General features: G+C 39.8%; 1 protein-coding gene across 1 annotated transcript in view; it reads left to right on the forward strand.

The window, feature by feature from the left end:
- The window catches only part of CTNND2 (catenin delta 2), a 932,875-nt gene that overhangs the window by 204,413 nt on the left and 708,500 nt on the right, over positions 1-19,962 (forward strand). Inside the window, exon 2 of the mRNA XM_052659032.1 lies at positions 17,272-17,384. Coding sequence (XP_052514992.1) covers positions 17,272-17,384 — 113 coding nt within the window. The remainder of the gene's footprint in view (positions 1-17,271; positions 17,385-19,962) is intronic.

The raw sequence follows: 19,962 nt of genomic DNA on the forward strand, positions 1-19,962 counted from the left end.
TGTTCTTCTAGCCAACTGACCAACTATAGATTGGGTGTTCCAGCAGCCTCCTTTGCAGGTTCAGTTAATTGGATAGAGTGATTCACAGAAACATTTTATTTACTAGATCACTGGTTTATTATAAGAGGATATAATTTAGAAGCAGCCACATGGACAAGAGGCATAGGTAAGGTTTGGGGAAAGGGCCCAGGACTCTCTCAGAGGTGGTTCCTCCCTGCAAATCTCCAAGTGTCCCCCAACCCTGAAGATCACCAAACCACATTCTTATGGGTTTTTATGGATGCTTTATTACATAGGCCTGGTTTATTAAATTATTGGCTATTGGCAATTGGCAACTCAATCTCCAGCCCCCGCCCCCCACTTCCCAGAAGTCTGGGGGCCAAAACTGAATTTTCCAACCCTTTAATTACAATGTTGGTTCTCCTCCAAACCAGCCCCCATCCTTAGGTGTAGTCCAAAAGTCATCTCATTCATCTAACAAGACACCTTTGTCACATTCTTACCACTTGTGAAACCCCAAAGGGTATCTGTGACAGAAATGGGGATGAAGACCAAAGGTACAGTTCTTATTGTAAATCACAGTATCACAGTGGTACTTGATGTACCAAAGGCATTTAATGAGTGACAGAGTGTGAGACAGAGAGAGAGAGAAGATCATGAAACAGATTACAGGAATTTTGTGTTGGAAATGCCACAAAAATAATTTAGCCTCACCTTCTACATTTTATCAAAGGCATTGGTAAGTTTGCTCTATGCAGACACAGTACTGCACACTTTCTTGTATTGACCCAAACATTATTTGAGTTATACATTAAGTCATCCATCCATCCATCCGTTGAGTACACTGAATGCTTGATGAGAGGAAGGCGATAATGCAAAGACGTGGTTCCTGCCAAGAAGACATGGATATTCAATGAGGGAATACAAGCAGGTAATTAAGTGAATTCAGTAAAGCATCGTTGGCACTATAAAAGTCCATTTTTTCTCTTGTACAAGGAGTGAGTGGAGGTCAGTAATGTACAGAACAGATGGAATTAAATGAGTCAGTGTTGGGACTGGCAGCATAAAACTGAAGACAGAGGCATTTTCCCTAGACTTGGAATCAGGGGAAGAGTGGAGAAGAGAAAGTAGATATTGGAAGCAGTGGGTGTAGAGTGAGCATTGTCAGAGTTCCTTTGTGTGTGTGTGTGTATGTGTGTGTGTGCACGATTAAGTCACTCCAGGCAAGTCCAACTCTTTGCGACCCTATGGACTATAGCCTTCTGGGTTCCTCTGTCCATGGAATTCTCCAGGCAAGAATACTGGAGTGGGTTGCATGCCCTCCTCCAGGGTATCTTCCTGAACCAGGGATCGAACCAGCTGCTCTTATCCCTCCTGCTTTGACAGGTGTGTCCTTTACTACTAGTGCCACCTGTCATTTGAGGGACGGCAAGTCATTGATTTCAGCTGAGCCTGGGGCTCTGGTACTTCCTCTTTTGTGCTTTAAATATTAGAATGCTGGTTTCTCCATCACAGGCTAAATATAGGCAAGGACATTGGAGCATAATTCTTCAGCATCCTCATTGCCTTCATGGAGTATATCTGACTTTGGCAGTGGCAAAAGTTAAGGGCCATTATTAGAAGGAAATATTTCAGTGGTAGTGTGAACTTGGACGGTGCACTGACAATAATTCTGTCTGTGGTTGGACATAATAATTTCAATATTTTATATCTGGGAAGGCAAGAAAAACTAGAACAAGTGAGCTGGAGGCATTCCACATTAATGAGATTTGTGTTTTTATTTTGATGGTATTGTTCCTAGTTCTATAACCGCCGTTAAAACAATACAAATAAATGCTCAAGAGTTTTCAGGCGCTGGGGTTCTGAACATTTAATTTAAGACACACATTTCGTTCTAGTCCCAGTTAATCTTTGGGGAAGCTAGTTAGCATCCTTAAATTTAAGATGTCTTAGAAAATAAAGTACCTACCTTATGGAGTCAAATGTGAGGAATAAATAAGTTAATGCTTGTAAAGCATTTGGTAGAATATGATGTATGGTAAGTAAACACTTAAAGTATTGATTGTCATTACTGTGGGCTGTGACATAAAGAAAAGTTATTTCCAAGTAGGTATAGGCATAACAATCACTGGTAGGCAATTTTCAAAATGTACATCAGGGCCCCATTACCAGTAAAGATTTATTTTGTAGCTCTGAGTTATTACCAGGCATTAAAAAAGTTCAGAAATTATTGTGATGTAGGTAAGGGTCACCCATGCAGTATTATTACTAAACTTGGTATCCAACTTAATGGATTCTTACATCATCTTAAACTCCCAAGAAATATCCCCTTCTTTATTTCATGGAATACTGCCAGTTAGAGGAATTAAGTAAATTCCCAGGTGGTGCAGTAGTAAAGAATCTGCCTGCCAATGCAGGAGACGCAAGAGTCTTGAGTTCTGTCCCTGAGTCAGGAAGATTCCCTGGAGGAGGAAATGGCAACCCTCTCCAGAATTCTTGCCTGGGAAATCCCGTGGACAGAGGAGTCTGGTGGGCTGCAGTCCATGGGATCTCAAAGAGTCAGACACGACTGAGCAAATGAGCACACACCCTGATAAACAAGCTTTATTTGGATAGCAATGCACTGGTTAGAACTGATGAAATTTTACAGACCAGAGTTGGTCAGAGAGAGGTGTTTGTTATATTTTATTTTATTGAAACTGTTCTGGAAAGGTGCCTATGATTCCACTTTGGGGCACTGATTCCTGTCATTCACTTTCCTGCTAGGTGACCCAGGGTGACACCATGGTTCTTTAAAACACTAATCTGTCAGTTTTGTAAACTTTCAAGGACAGCTCTTTGCCATAGTTTTTGACTTGTTGATGAGGTTTGCATAGCTTTACAGTTGACATTGATTTGTTCCGTTCCATCTCGACATCAAGACTTGTTCTTCCCAGACTTATTGGATGCTTTGTTGTAAGCTTCCTATTATTACCCTGTCATCTGTTCCACCTTCCCTTCAGATTTGGCTTCGGAACTTGTCTCGGTGCGATGAAATTCACATCGCCCTGAGTTTGTGGCTATGACATCAACTCGTTCATGTGAAAGGGGAATTAAAAGTGATGTGAGAAAAAAGGTCACCCAGGATCGCTTGATGACATGAATCCTTGATGGATGCAGAGATGAGGGCATCAGGGAGCAAAAATTCATCTACACAGTGGAAAACTCGTCTTTCGTTTTTCCTGCAGAGATTCCAGCCAGAGAACAGAGAAAAATTCCTAGACTCTGATCCTCTCTGAGGGGAACATCTGAAGATAACAATATAAGATGATAATGACTATAATTCCCTCTTAATATTTCAAAACACATGAACAGTCATTTTGCTCCACTATTGCAAGCAGAGTCACTAAGTACAGGTCCTGAAAGCATGGAATCCAGGAGCAGTGAGGGCTTCCCTGGGGGCTCAGTGGTGAAGAATCTGCCTGCCAGTGCAGGAGACACAGGTTCGATCCCTGATCTGGGAAGATGCCGCATGCCCAAGAGCAACGAATCCCATGCACGCAACTAGTGAGCCTGTGCTCTAGAGCCTGGGAGCCACAACTGCTGAGCCCACAACACATCTGCTGAAGCCCACGCACTCTAGAGCGAGTGCTTCACAAGAGAAGTCACCACGATGAGAAGTCCACGCACCACAGCTCGACAGTAGCCCCTTCTCAGCACAGCCAGAAAAAAGCGTGTGTTGCAACCAAGACCCAGCACACCCTAAAAATAAAAAAATTTAAAAGGAAAGAAATAGCAGTGATCTTCCATTACCTTCTTTTACATAAAACTGATGTGATTGTGTTGATATCAGTGCTTCTAAAATCCAGGTCTCATGCAGGAAAGATGGCAAGACATGGGGAGTGAAATATGCAGGGCATTGTGAGCCTCTGGATGAAAGAGGCAATGTGGTGAGACTCCAGCAAGAGGCAGAGAGACATTAGGCAATGGGTGTTAGTCTTGGATGGAGAGGATGGACGAGATGAGGGGAGAGCAGAGATCTCTATTGGTTGAAGGGCTCATTGGATGAGCCAAGAGATCGTCCAACAAAGCCCACGACAGGCAACAAGATGGAATGTAGAGCAGAGCATCAGTCCCCAGGAAGGATGAGTCCTTTAGAAGATGCTCCTATAAAGGCCCCAGGCCTGGAATGATTGCTAAGTTTATTGCTGACCCAGGAATTCTCTCAAAATAAGACCGGGTCTGGACCCGAACTGAAGAAGTAGGAGGCAGCAGGAAAGTTGACCGCGTCTAGAGGTATCAGACTTCAGGCTTCCAGTCTTCCTCACAGGACTAGCACCTTCTGTGGCTCATCACTCGGTTTTCCCGCCTCATCTCACTTGGTTCAGGAGGGGCAAGCTTTCCTTGCGGACTCGGTGAGGAGTGCCCTGGAGCCTCCACTGCGGCGGTTGCATGGATCAAAGCCCGTGCCCCTCACTGCTCTCTACGCTCATTCCCATCACCATTCGTTAGCAAACATGAACACTTGGCACCTGCCCTTTGCACAACGGGACTACCGTTGTGTGTCTCAGTGGGTCTGATCCTCAATATTGTTTTCTCCTACTGGAGGGGGTATTGATAAAGAAGCCTGGATGCCTGAGCATGTATTGTCCACATAAATAGCCTTGGGATTGTTTCAGTTTCCCCTTCCCCCTTCAGCACAGTCGGTTTGCATCATAAGTCCTTGGATTTCAGCAATCACATCAACACTGTTGTTGCTGTGTTGCTGTTTAATCACCAAGTCATGTCCGACTGTTTGTGACCCCATGGACTATGGCATGGCCGGCTCCTCTGTTCTCCACTACCTCCCAGAGCTTGCTCAAACTCATGTCCATTGAGTCGGTGATGCCATCCAACCATGTCATCCTCTGTCGTCTCCTTCTCTTCCTGCCTTCAGTCTTTCCCAGCATCAGGGTCTTGTCCAGTGAGTCAGCTCTTCACATCAAGTGGCCAAAGGAGTGGAGCTTCAGCTTCAGCATCAGAACTTCCAATGAATATTCAGAATCAACAGTGGGAAACACCTTTGTTTTACACCATCCAGCATCTCATCCGTCTTCTCTGTTCTCCATTTCTGTCCAATCTCTTTTCCAGGAATAAAATCTGACAAATGTAGTTTTGCTTAATGCTCTGTTCAGTCTAAATTTTTCCACGGTTTCAAACCTCACTTGTAGGATCCCAACTGAAAGTGTGCCACAATAGATAAAATATTTATTGAAGGAATTAATGAAACTGTGTGTAAGTGTTTTCTGATTTCACTTTTGAGGCTGAATTAGCTAAGCCCCTCAAGGGACATTACATGTTTTTATCCATTTAAAAGTGTTTAATAAACTCTATTTAATTAAGTTGAATGAATTATTAATTCAGGCTCTTTAGGAAAAAGTTATAAAACTATGTGACAATTTTTCTTATAAGAATCCTAATATGGTATGTGACTCAACAATGTGCTATTCTATTCCAGGAGAGAGAATCATTTAAATCTTACTCTTAACACATTTTAATGGACTTTGCTTTCATACATCCACTCCTTCTATAAAGTTTTATGATCTCCAAAACAAGATAATTTCCACCTGCTAGGCACCCCACTCCAGTACTCTTGCCTGGAAAATCCCATGGGCGGAGGAGCCCGGTAGGCTGCAGTCCATGGGGTCGCTAAGAGTCGACACAACTGAACGACTTCACTTTCACTTTTCACTTTCATGCATTGGAGAAGGAAATGGCAACTCACTCCAGTGTTCTTGCCTGGAGAATCCCAGGGACAGGGGAGCCTGGTGGGCTGCCGTCTCTGGGGTCACACAGAGTCAGACACGACTGAAGTGACTTAGCAGCAGTAGCAGGGAGGTTAAGGTTCTCTGACAATACTTGCTTTTTCGTCATAGAATGCCCTCTAATCCACCCATCAGACTTTTTGCAGGGGAAGTATAGATGTGTTACAATGTTGTGATAGTTTCAAGTGTACAGCAAAGGGATTCAGTTACACATATGCTGTGCTCAGTCATTCCAGTCATGTGTGACTCTTTGAGGCCCTATGGACTATAGCCCATCAGGTACCTCTGTCCATGGGATTCTCTAGGCAAGAACACCAGTTCAGTTCAGTTCAGTCACTCAGTCGTGTCCGACTCTTTGTGACCCCATGAATTGCAGCACGCCAGGCCTCCCTGTCCATCAGAGTAGGTTGTTATTCCCTTTTCCAAGGGATCTTCTTGACACAGTGATTGAAACGGAATCTCCTGCCCTTTCCTGCACTGCAGGTGGATTCTTTACCCACTGAGCCATCCGGAAAGCCCAGTTATACATATACTTGTGTATATATTTATACTTTGTCAGATTCTTTTCCATTATAGGTTATGACAGTTCCTTGTGTACAATAGGTCTTTGTTGATTATCTCTTTTATACATAGTAGTTTGTATCTGTTAATCCCAGACTCCTAATTTATCCCTCCCCTTGCCCAGCCCTTCCTCTTTAGTAACCATAGATTTGTTTTGTATGTATGTGAGTCTGTTTCTATTTTGCAAATACAAGTTCATTTGTAACAGTTATTTAGGTTTCACATATAAGTGGTATTGTATGTATCTTTCTGTCTGATTTCACTTAGTAGGATAATCTCTAGGTCTATAAATATTGCTGCCGATAGCATTATTTCATTGTTTTTTATGGAATGTAGTATTTCATGGTATATATTCTTGTAATGTACATATCTATATGTTTCTTTATATGTATATATACAGCACATCTTTGTCCCTTCATCTGTCAGTGGACACGTAGTTTGATTCTGTGTCTTGGCTGTTATAGACGATGCTGCAGTGATCACCTGTGTGTGGGTGTGAAGTCGCTCAGTTGTGTCCAACTCGTAGCGACCCCGTGAACTGTAGCCCTCCAGGCTCTCTCTCCATGGGATTCTCCAGGCAAGAACACTGGAGTGGACTGCCGTTTCCTTCTCCAGGGGCTCTTCCCAACTGTTCTTGATTCCCATGAAATCCTAATTCCCCTGGATAGTTTCTAAATCACATTTTGGTTTTTTTTAGAACTTTTATTTACTATAATTATTTTACAAAGAATTTAGTGTATTTATATTTTTAAATACATATATTAATGTATATGATTTGATGAGTTTGGACATATACATACACCCAGGATACCATCACTACAATAAAAGTGAAAGTGAAAGTGAAGTCGCTCAGTCATGTCCGACTCTTTGCGACCCCATGGACTACAGCCTACCAGGTTCCTCCATCCATGGGATTTTCCAGGCAAGAAAAGGGTTACCATTTCCTTCTCCACAATAATAATAAGCATAGAAACATGTCCATCGCCTGAAAAAGCGTCCTTATGTCTCTTTGCCTTTTATGGGGGGAAGGGGTGATAGAAACACTAAAAATGAGATATGCTCTATTAACAAAGTTTTAAGTTAATTTTAACACTATTGTTAAATATAGGCACTCTCAAGACTTGTTCAGCTTCTATAACTGAGACGTTATACCCTTGAACATCTTCCCATTTACCCCACTCCCTAGGCCCTGGCAACCACCATTCTATTTTCTGCTTCTGTAAGTTTGACTATTTTAGATACCTTATGTAAGTGCAATTTTTCTTTCTGTAACTGACTTATTTCAGGTTTGTCCATGTTGTCACAAATAGTATAACTTTCTTCTTTTCTAAGGTCTTCCTTGGTAGCTCAGATAGTAAAGAATCTGCCTGCAATGCTGGAGACTCAGGTTTGATCCCTGGGTGGGAAAGATCCCCTGGAGAAGGAAATGACAACCCACTCCAGTATTCTTGCCTGCAGAAATCCGTGGACAGAGGAGCCTGGAGGGCTACAGTCTATGAGGCTGCAAAGAGTTGGACTTGACTGATCGACTAAGTCCTTCACGGCCGAGTAATGTCACCTTATATGCATACGCCACATTTTCCTTATCCATTTGTCTCTGGAACATTAGAGTTACTTCCCTAGCTTGGCTACTGTGACTGAGGCTGCAATGAGCATGGGAGTCCTGGTATCTCCTTTAGTTCCTAATTTCATTTCTTTTGGATGTTTACCCAGGAGTGGAATTGCCAGATCATATGGTAGTTCTGTTTTCTGATTTTTTAAGGAACCACCATACCTACCTTAATTTTACATTTCCATCGACAGTGTGCAGTTTCTCTCCATCCTTGCTAGTACTTGATATCTTTTGCCCTTTGATACTCACCATCCCACCATATTATTAGATAATATCATACTGTGGTTTTGATTTGTATTTCCTTGACAGTAGTGATGTTGCATTGCCTTTTTTTGTTGTTGTTTAGTATACCTGTTAGCCATTTGTGTGTCTTCCTTGGAGAAACAGCTTTTCAAGTGCTTTACCCATTTTCTAACTGGTTTCTTTTCTTTTTTTTAACTATTGAGTTGTATGAGTTCCTTATTTATTTTAGAAATTAACCCCTTTAAATATTTTCTACCATCCTGTAGATTGCCTTTTCATTCTCTTGGCTATTTCCTCTGCTGAAAGGAAAAGCAACTTTTTCTTTTGATTTAGTCCTACTTGTCTGTTTCTGCTTTTGTCTCCTGTGTTTTTGGTATATCCTCTTTTATAGCCCAATTTATATCACCACTTCTCCCATGAAACTGCCCAGGAGAAGGCCATCTTACTGGCCTTGTTACTCTTGTTTTTTTTTTTTTTTTTTTGCTGGTATCTCTTGTTCCTCTACCCTTCAAATCCAGATAACCTTCAAAGAGCTTTCTTCACTGTCCTTTACATATCTCTTTATAGTCTCACCTTCACTGAATTAACTTAATCTCACATTATTTACTTACAACCAATATTACACATTTCACTGAATATATCTACATTTCTTTTTCCCATTAGGATACCCACCAGGCCTTATTAGCAATGTCTGTCTCTTGAATGCTCTTTCATCTCAAAGTATCTAATACCAGGAAATATTCAGTCCTGGGAGGTCTGTTCTCCCTCCAGATGTCAAAGTGAGTTAGAACTGGGAAAGGTTATCTTTCCATCCACATCACAAGGTGAGTACCTCCCACTGGAATAGAAGCTCCTTCACGGGGTGATGATGCCCTGGAGGATACTGTAGGTGCCTGTAGACCATAGGAGTGCCCCAAGTTTGAGAGCTCCTCAGCTGTAGCTCTTCTAGTTACCAATTCTAAGGTCAGTTTTCAGTTCCAAGCATGAAACTACAGTAGGACCGGTTCCATTGAGAGTTTCCATCCCCAACCATATGCTGTGGCAAAAACCGCCCTTCCTTAGGTGCTTGGGTTGGGATAAAGTAGAAATGACTATAAAATAAGTGGCAATGAAGTAAGGCATTTCAGAACCCAATCTCTAAAGTTTATACAAATAAAAACTGTTTAAATGATGAGTAAATGTGAAAGTTAATGAACCTCATAGTTTATACTGACATCATATGTCTTCCCCACATTAATAGATGGCTGTGGTCTCTGGAACAAAATAATTGACAGTACTGGGAATATTTAGACCATCCAATATTAATTATTCCATTCAACTTGTCTCTTCTCTATATCCAGATCTCCTAAAACATCATCTTTGATCTCATTCTCTTTCCTACTTTTGAAAGAAGAATTTCTTTCCTGGACAAGGCTAATCCTTTGATCTTAATTATCTCAGTGTTTTTGCAAATGAATAAAGAAAAACAGAACCTAAGAAAGAGCAGTTTTGTCATATTTATACAAGGGCTTCCCTTGTAGCTCAGCTGGTAAAGAATCTGCCTGCAATGCAGGAGACCCTGATTTGATTCCTGGGTTAGGAAGATCCCCTGAAGAAGGGATAGGCTACCCACTCCAGTATTGCTGGTCTTTCCTGGTGGCTCAGCTGGTAAAGAATACACCTGCAATGTGGGAGACCTGGGTTCCATCCCTGGGTTGGGAAGATCCCCTGGAGAAGGGAACGGCTACCCACTCCAGTATTCTGACCTGGAGAATTCCATAGACTGTGTGGTCCATGGGGTCGCAAGAGTCGTACACAACTGAATGACTCACTTTCCCTTTCCCCTTATACAAGGCAATACATGTAAAGCACCTAGCTCAGTGCAGATACATTTATTTAATAGATATTTATTGAGAACCTATAATGTCCCAGGAATGTCCTAGATATGATATACAATGGCAACTCAGCAGGAGATGTTTCCTCCTTATATGCTGACTAGTAATGCAATCAGTAGTAAGTCCTCAATGCATATTTTTCCTCCAATTTTATTATCATTTTATCTTAATTTAATAATAAAATATAGAATTTTAGATGCAGAAGAGAAACCTCCTCCTTCCTTGAAGATCTTAATATATAGTATATATTCCATAGAAAAACACAGAAGGAAAATTCACTTAATTTCTTGTTTCACATATGCAATGACAAAGTAAACATTTATGGGCAGGACATCTTTTAAAAGGCAATGAATTGATTCAATTTCCTAAATGGAGGAAATGCCATTCCAATTAAAAAGTCATGCAGTCAAAAGGAAAAAGTAACCCAAAATTAGCTCTATTTTTAATAATGTAGTAGTGAGCAATATTTAAGAAAATGGGTAAAAATTTAACTATTTAGCCATTTAGTAATATGTTTAATATGAATTTTTAACACAATAGGAAAAAAGCATTTACAAATCATGCATGATGGAATAATAGTTAATTCTTAAAAAACCTTTCAGCTAAGAAAGTAACAGTGCCTAGAAATACCTTCCCACCTAAAACAACAACAAAAAATATATATGTACAAAAAAATTAGGAAAACCAGTTTTCAAAACACTGAACTTTAGGCAGTGAAGGACAGTGATTCTTTTAAAAAAATTATTGAAGTATATTAGATATATATGTATATTCTTTTTCGGGTTATACAAAATACTGAATATAGTTGCCTGTGCAGTAGGTCATCGTTGGTTAACTATTTATATTTTATAGTGTGTATGGTGATGAATGTGTGAGTGTATGTATGAAAGAAAATTCTATAAGAGAACTTTTATTTCTCAAAAATGCACTGTGTGTATGTTACAAAAACCTCTATATGTATGTGTGTGTGTGTGTGTGCATGTGTGCGTTATAGATTATGTATAAGGCGTCCCAGGTGGCACTGGCATAGTGATTAAGAATCATCCTACCAATGCAAGAGACACAAGAGACGAGGATTCAGTTCCTGGGTCAGGAAGACATAGACGCATTATATATATAGATTGTGTTTGTGTATATATATGTATGTATTTATATACATATGTATATATATTCAGTTTTATATATATATATAAATCATTTTGCTAAGAACCTGAACCTAACACAATATTGTAAATTAATTTTGTGCTTAGTTGCTCAGTCATGTCTGACTCTTTGCAACCCCATGGACTATAGCCCACCAGGATCCTCCATCCATGGGGATTCTCCAGGCAAGAATACTGGAGTGGGTTGCCATGCCCTCCTCATAACATATAATAGTCGAGTTTTATTACTTATACAAGAATGGCAAATACATGGCATGTACTACTTCCTGTCATTACAATACATGTGTGTGCTTAGTGGCTCAGTTGTGTCTGACTCTTTGTGACCCCATGGGGTGTAGCCCACCAGACTCCTCTGTCCATGAAATTCTCCAAGCAAGGGTACTCGAGTGAGTTGCCATCTCCTCCTCCAGGGTATCTTCCCAACCCCAGGATCAAACCCAGGTCTCCCGCATTGTAGGTGGATTCTTTACCATTTGACCCACCTAGAACTTCAGTTAAAAAAAAAAAAAGATTCTTAAGAGACAAAAGCAAATGTGGTGAGCCTTACAATTGCCCAGGCTTACTGCCTTGAGAGAATTTCCCTGTAGCAGTGGAGAAAGGGGGACCCAGGCAGAGCCCTGAGGACTCTCTGAGCTGGGGAGAAGGTACTGAGGGTCTAGGTAGTAAAGGTGGCTGGAATTTGCAGGGAAAATAGGAAAAAGGTGATTTCTGCAAAGAAAGAAAATCCTTGAGATCCGTCGAGGGTCCCCTTCAACTATGCAGCCGAGAACTGAGAAGCCCGTTTACGTGCGGGAACCACCAGAGAGGAGGGGAAGAACTAACCTGAAAGGATGGTGGGAAATAGTACCTGGTGCTCACACTGGGACCAAAAACGTGCTTACACCCTCCAGCCAAGCTGGGAAATCCCATAATTCACAGACCATTGAGTACACAGAAAGGTCTGCCTAGGTAGGATAGAGTAATTAACTCTGGACTAAATGATCCCATTTCCTTAACAAGTCTTAAATACCAGACTCAGGTGTATGAAATTAGTTCCAAGTAGCTTCACTGTGTCCCAGAACAGAGCTTAAGGCATTTGCAGAAATATGAAGATGCCCAAAACACAACAGGGTAAAATTCAAAATGTATTATGTTCCATCAAAGATCACATGTGCAGAGAAGTGAAAATGGGGCCCATGCTGAGGAGAAAACTCAATCAGTTGAAACTGACACAGATGCTAGAATTAGCAAATCAGGATAATAAAATATTTTTTATGTGTGTATTCCATATGTTCATAATCGGGATATGGAAGATATAAGAAATATACCCAAATTAAAGTTCTAGAGATCTTTAATTCATTAGTGTCTAAGATTAAAAATATACTCCATGGGACTGACGGTAGATTAGACATCACAGAAGAAGGTATCAGTTAACTTGAAAACACCAATAAAACTGAACAATGTGAAACACAAAGAAAGAAAAAAAAAAAAAAACTTTTAACAGTGGAAAAAGGAATCCATAACCGTGGGACCATTCCAAATGGCCTAATGTACACTTAATTTTAGTCAACAAAATAGCACATAGTGGGTAAGGGAAAAAAATTGTTTTTTGAAGAGCTAATGGCTGAAAAATTTCTACATTTGATAAAAACTATAAATTCACAGATCCAAGAAACCAAATGAACCCCAAGTATAGGAAACCCAAAGAAAGCTACTTGCCAAGAACTTTATAAGGAGTTATCCACCATTGGTGGTAAAGAGAAAAATCTCAGAGTCAGAACAAAAAAGACATACTACATTCAAAGACATGAAAGTAGGAAATATCATAGTTTTGCATTGTTTTGTTAGAAACACTAAGTGCAAGAGAAGACAGTGAAACAAACCTGTCTTTCAAAGATGAGGGCAAAATGAAAACTATTAAGCTGTAAATCAGAAATAATTAATCACTGAAGGAACCACATTACAAGAAATATTAAAAGAAGTCTTTCTGACAGAAGAAAAATGATACCAGATGGAAATAAATCTATACAGGTGAAGAGCACTGGATATTGTGACGATATGTTTGGAAGACAGCTTGCATGAAAAAAAGTCTCCTAATACGCTCCACCTATAAAAATGGTGTGAAAAAGTATATGAGTAGTGAGGTCACAGTCTCCAGCAAGCACACCCAAGGTTAGTGTTTGTTCTATTAGAAACTCAAGAAGGTTTATAAATCCTGATTCAGATGGTCTTGCTGTATTAGAGACTCATTAAGAAAAAAAGAGTGAGGACTCAGACAATAAAACTATAAATGAAAGAGAAGTTACAACTGACACCACAGAGATAAGATGCTCATAAGCGACTACTACAAGCAACTACATGCCAATAAAATGGACAACCTGGAAGAAATGGACAAATTCTTAGAAAAGTACAGCTGTCCGAGACTGAACGAGGAAGAAATAAAAATGTGAACCAAACAATCACAAGTAATGAAACTGTGATTAAAGACCTTTCAACAAAGTCCTAGATCGAATGGCATCACAGGCAAATTCTATTAAAAATTTAGAGAGGCGCTAACACATATCTTCTCAAATTCTTCCTCTAAATCACAGAGGAAGGAACACTTCCAAACTCATTCTGTGAGGCCAGAGTTACTCTGATATCAAAAGCAGACAAAGATATAGCAAAAAGAAAATTATAGGGCATTATCACTGATGAACATAGACACCAAAATCTTCAACAAAATACTAGCAAACAGAATCCAACAACACATTAAAAGGATCACAACATCATGATCCAGTAGGATTTATCCCAAGGATGCAAGGATTATTTGATGTATGCCACAGTCAATGTGACAAACCATATTAAAAAACTGATGAATCAAAATCATAGTAGCATCTCAATAGATGCAGAAAAAACTTTTGTCAAAACTTGAGACCCATTTTTTATAAAACTCTCCAGAAAGTGGGCATAGAGTGGGCACCTAGTGCAACATAATAAAATATATGATAGATATACTGCAAACATCATTCTCAATGATGAAAAATTGAAAGCATTTCCTCTAAGATTACAAGAATGTAATCTTAGTACCATAATTCATTATACTTAGTACCATAATTCATTATACTTTTGGAAATCCAAGACACGGCAATCAGAGAATAAAAAGAAATAAAAGGAGTCCAAATTGGAAAGAAGTAAAACTGTCACTGTTTGTAGATGATGTAATATTATACATAGAAAATCCTGAAAATGCTGCCAGAAAATTACTAGAGTTCATCAATAAATCTGGTGAAGATGCAGGGTACAAAATTAATGCACAGAAATGTCTTGCATTTCTATCCACGAACAACAAGAGATTAGAAACAGAAATTAAGGAAACAATTCCATTTACCATCACAATGAAAAGAATAAAATATCTCAGAATAAAACTACTGAAGGGGGCAAAAGACGTGTACTTAGAAAACTATAAGATGCTGATGGAAGAAACCAAAGATGACATATACAGATGGTGATACATCCTGTTTTTGGATTGGAAGAGTCGATGTTATATAAATGACTGTACTACCCAAAGCAATCTACTGATTCAATGCAATATCTATCAAATTAACAATGACATTTTTCATTGAACTAGAACAAAAAATATTGTAAAATTTGTATGGAAACACAGAAGACACTGAATAGACAAAGCAGTTTTGAGAAAGAAAAATGAAAGGAACTGGAGGAATCAGATGTCCTGATTTTAGACTATACTACAAAGCTATGGTTAACAAGACAGTATGGCACTGGCGCAACAAGAAGAAATACAGTCAAGTGAAATAGGATAGAAAGCCCAGAGGTAACCCCACACGCTTGTGGTCACCTAGTCTATGACAAGGGAGTGAACAATATACAATCAAGAAAAGACAGTAAATGGTGCTGGGAAAACTGGACAGCTACGTGTGAAAGAATGAAATTAGAACACTCCCTAACACCATACACAAAATCAGCTCAAAACAGATCAAAGACCTAAATGCAGAACAGGATATTATTAAAACTCGTACAGGTAAACATAGAATATTCTTTGATATAAATCACAGCAAGCTCATTTTTAATCCACTTCCTGTAGTAACAAAAACAATAATAAACAAATGAGAACTAATTTAATTTAAAAGCTTTTGCCCAGCAAAAGAAGCCATGAACAAAACAAAATCAACTCTCAAAAGGGGAGAAAATAGTTTCAAATATTTGGTAACTGTGGGGAAAAGGAGAAGGGGAGGGTCACCATAGAAGTTGTTGCTTAGTCCCTAAGTCTTGTCCGACTCTTTTGTGACCCCATGGACTACATATAGCCTACCAAGCTCCTTGGTCAATGGAATTTTCCAGGCAAGAATACTAGAGTGGTTTGCCATTTCCTTCTCCAGGGGATAGTCCAGACTGAGGGACTGAACCCACATCTCTTGCAGGTGAATCCTTTACCAGTGAGCTACCTGGGAAGCCCCCACTATTCGGATAGGGGATTTAAAAGTGGGATTGTGTGGAAAAGTGTAAACTACTAAAGAAATAAAGAAACCATTGCCATTGCATAACCAAAGTAAAGATAAATAAAACGAAGATGAACAAACAAACAAAAAATCTGCTCTTGTGGAAAAGAGCAAGGGTATGTTTAATATATTTAGAGGACACATCAGGTCCTACTTTTTAAAGATTTCACTTTAGAGCATCCCATGGATGCAAGTAAAATGCACTCATCTTTTCTGGGAAGACAAAGGCCTGTAATGTTGGGAGTTTTAGTTCTCCCAAATTGACCTCCACCCTGTTTTTTAGTATTTTTCAGCATTCTTAGAAGTTTTCCCATCCCCAAAACACAAATGTGCAAATAATTTGTTTTTTAAAAGAAGTTAATTGTGATATTGTGAAAACCTTTTCTGAATTTTTTTAGCTAAAATAAGTACTTTGCTATAATTATATTTATTAAAAAACTGAAGTATATGGAAAAATAAAACATAAAGATTAAAATATGATATAAGAGTCCTGTAGTTGAAACAGTCAAAATCCTTGATGTACTGAATGAAGCATTTTTCATTAAAAGTAATCTTTGCACAGTGGGTTTTAGGGAGCTTTATAGAAACAGTCTTCCTTGATTCTGTTGACTGTTTTATAAGGTGATGTATCAAGTACTGCAAAGGTATTCACTTCATAGTTCACCACGTAATTGCCACTGCTGCTAAATCACTTCAGTCGTGTCCAACTCTGTGCAACCCCATAGATGGCAGCCCACCAGGCTCCCCCGTCCCTGGGATTCTCCAGGCAAGAACACTGGAGTGGATTGCCGTTTCCTTCTCCAATGCATGAAAGTGAGAAGCGAAAGTGAAGTCCCTCAGTCGTGTCCGACTCTTAGCGACCCCATGGACTGCAGCCTACCAGGCTCCTCCGTCCATGGGATTTTCCAGGCAAGAGTACTGGAGTGAGGTGCCATTGCCTTCTCCTCACCACGTAATTAGACCTTTGTATTTAGAATCATTGTCCTTGTTGTTCTACTGAAATGTAAAGAATGAAAGCATTATTTAAAAGCATTATTTTCCTTCATCTGTGATATGTAAGTAATATGAAGATGAAATTCATATATTGAGACAACTAGGTGGCCAGTAGGGACTAAACTCAATACTCCAAATCATATAAAAATAGTCTCTTCATTATGAGTTTCATTTTTTTGTGACAGAAGTATTAATATCTGTTGGGTACTGGACATTTGCCAGACATACCGCAGGCTTATTCTTCATGGTCAGTGTCTCACTTAATCTTCACCTCAACCTAGTATGTGTTGTAAACCCATTTTACAGGTAATGAAACTAACCCTTAGAAAAACTGAACAGCTCATTCAAGGCCCTGAGACCAACAGGTTCCAGGACTGTGATATGAACTCAGGTCTGTCTAAGATTCTCATCCTTCTTCAAGCCCACATCAGCAACCTCTGCTTCTCAAATTGGACACCTTGAAAAAAAAATCCTAATTTTCCCCTTGGCCATCCTGCCTTTTTGGTCTGATTTCCACTTTCTGTATAGCTGATAGAATTTATCTTTTTGGTGCTTTTATTTCAGGAATTACAGTTTGAAAGGCTGACCCGAGAACTGGAGGCAGAACGCCAGATTGTCGCCAGCCAACTGGAGCGATGCAAGCTTGGATCGGAGACGGGCAGCATGAGCAGCGTCAGGTACTGGGCACTCTGCTCCTCGGGGCTGGGCTTTGCGTTGCCAGTGGAAGGAAACTGTGGTGTTTATCTTCTCCTTACAAGCCTGGCAGTGGCATTAGAACACTCAGCCAGATGTTGGAAAGGAATCATAACCGACCTGATTTAATATGTTCAAAAGGTGTCCGAAGTGATTTGTGCTTGAATCTCTTTTCACAAAATGCACACTTGCCCTGAGTGCAAAGTACCTGTCGTTTTACACAAAAAGGAGGCTTTGCATTTAGTGAGTTTGCTGGAAATGAGGAGATGATAAGTCACAGTCCCTCAGTTTGGTTCTTTTTTTCCTGAATGATCAAGAGTTGCAGGTTCCGGAAATGAAAGCGAGAACGTTTTGATCTAACTTGCTTTGTTTGCTAATATACAATGCTACATTATAAAATTGCTCCTCACACATCAACTGCACCTGCAATTTCTGTGTGTGAAAACATTTCATAGATAGAATGATTATTCAGTTTTGGGTTGGTATGAGATTATGAAATATTTAAAAACAAAACTTAGTCACTTGACCACAAAATAAAGTATCTGCCTAAGGACCATGTTTCCATATTTAAAAATAGAAGTATGTGTGAGTGTGTGTGAAAGAAACATAAATAAAGCTCTATAAGATGACTTTTATTTCTAAAAGTGCATTGTACTTTCTTGTCATGTTGTCCTATACTGTAGTTTAGACATGCTACATTTTCAGGGAGGTATCTTCCCTCTGAGAACCCTGCCATACTCTTTCTCCTTCTGTTCAACTGCGTTGTTGGTTACATCACTGCACCCACAGTCCATTGTTGAAAACTAGTCATATGGCCCCTTCGTAAATGGAAATGGGCAGGGATTCCTAGTCTTGGGGTCTCTGGCCACTCTGCCCAGGAAGCAGAAACGTGAGTTTAAGAGTCTTAACTAACTACGGCCACAAGGAATGAAAACATCCTTGAATCCATTGCTCTTAAATATTCTATCACTGTAAGGTTAATTTGTAGTTGGAATGTTTCTTGTTAGAGCCTCCTGCCATTAGTCTTTTAACATTGTTCTTTTCTTTGTTCAACAATTACCTTTCAAAGGAAATCATTGCGCCATTTGTTGTTAGACTAAATTACTCTGAAATATCCTTTTCAGTTGTATTTGGGGATGCGTGAAAGCATATCTGCTTTGGCATCTGAGTACCTAAGCTATGTAGAACTGAAGATATAGATCCGTGTGATCTTTTCAACTCATCATAGACTTGTCTTAACATCCAAATTAACTAAAGCAGGATGGACAAGAAAAAGGAGAATTAATTTGTGTCCACCTGAAATTGTTTTCAGAAGGTTGACCGGTTGAAGATGTTGAGGTTAAAGTGTGGAGAAAAGTAATATTTGTAAATGTGTATTCGATTTAATACAGGGGTTTGTATATATCAGAGGAGCTTTTTTCAGTGGTGAACATCACCTGAGAAGCTATCAGGATTTTCAGGTCCATAAACACTGTCAAATTGACATCTGCATCTTCATTTATTTGTTTTGAAACCCATGGCCTCACTACTGGTCAGATCACCTTTTCCATTCAGTTCAGTTCAGTTTAGTTCGGTCGCTCAGTCATGTCCAACTCTTTGCGACCCCATGAATCGCAGCACACCAGGCCTCCCTATACATCACCAACTCCCAGAGTTTACTCAAACTCATGTCCATCAAGTCAGTGATGCCATCCAACCATCTCATCCTCTGTTGTCCCCTTCTCCTCCCACCTTCAATCTTTCCCAGCATCAGGGTCTTTTCCAATGAGTCAGTTCTTCGCATCAGGTGGTCAAAGTACTGGAGTTTCAGCTTCAGCATCAGTCCTTCCAATAAACACCCAGGACTGATCTCCTTTAGGATGGACTGATTGGATCTCCTTGCAGTCCAAGAGACTCTCAAGAGTCTTCTCCAGCACCACAGCTCAATTTCCACTCATATTCCTGATATTTCTGTGGGATACTTTTATGTATTCTCCATCTTGTATTTTGTTTCACCCACCACTAGCCCTTGGTAGCAGTAGGTCTGGGGGACCATGCTGTGTCCTGTGTCTTAATTTCCAACTGCTGATTGGATCAGAAATGGGTATCCGACCCAAGGGTGACTCATCCAGTAAGCGGCCTGTGAGAAATCAGTCTTGCACTCTTGAGAATGTAAACTAGGTGACCCCACATCTCTGACACCTAATGGATTGTGTTAGGAGACGGTTGCCATGTGGATTGGGTGCTGGTGGAGGAGTCTACAGAAATACAGAGTGATCCAACAGAGAGAGACTGTGGTTCCTGGTAGTCAGAGACCAGGTTAGTTCCCATTAGGGACTGGCTGCATTTAGATGTTGCATCCATGAGATTACCTTTTGAATTCCTAAAATCTTTTCTCCTCCTTCCTTTGATTTGATTGAGTTGATAATTTTTCTGAGGTCTAATATTTCATGAATAGAATACATCAGCAAACTACTAAAGTAGACAGAAAAATTACCCCATGACAACTTGTGATCATTTATACTGTATCTTGTATTCCTATCTCAGCCTGTGATACATAATCAACAATTCTTTATTAAATAT

The sequence above is a fragment of the Budorcas taxicolor genome, chromosome 20, assembly GCF_023091745.1.
Source record: "Budorcas taxicolor isolate Tak-1 chromosome 20, Takin1.1, whole genome shotgun sequence".
Taxonomy (NCBI): Eukaryota; Metazoa; Chordata; class Mammalia; order Artiodactyla; family Bovidae; genus Budorcas; species Budorcas taxicolor.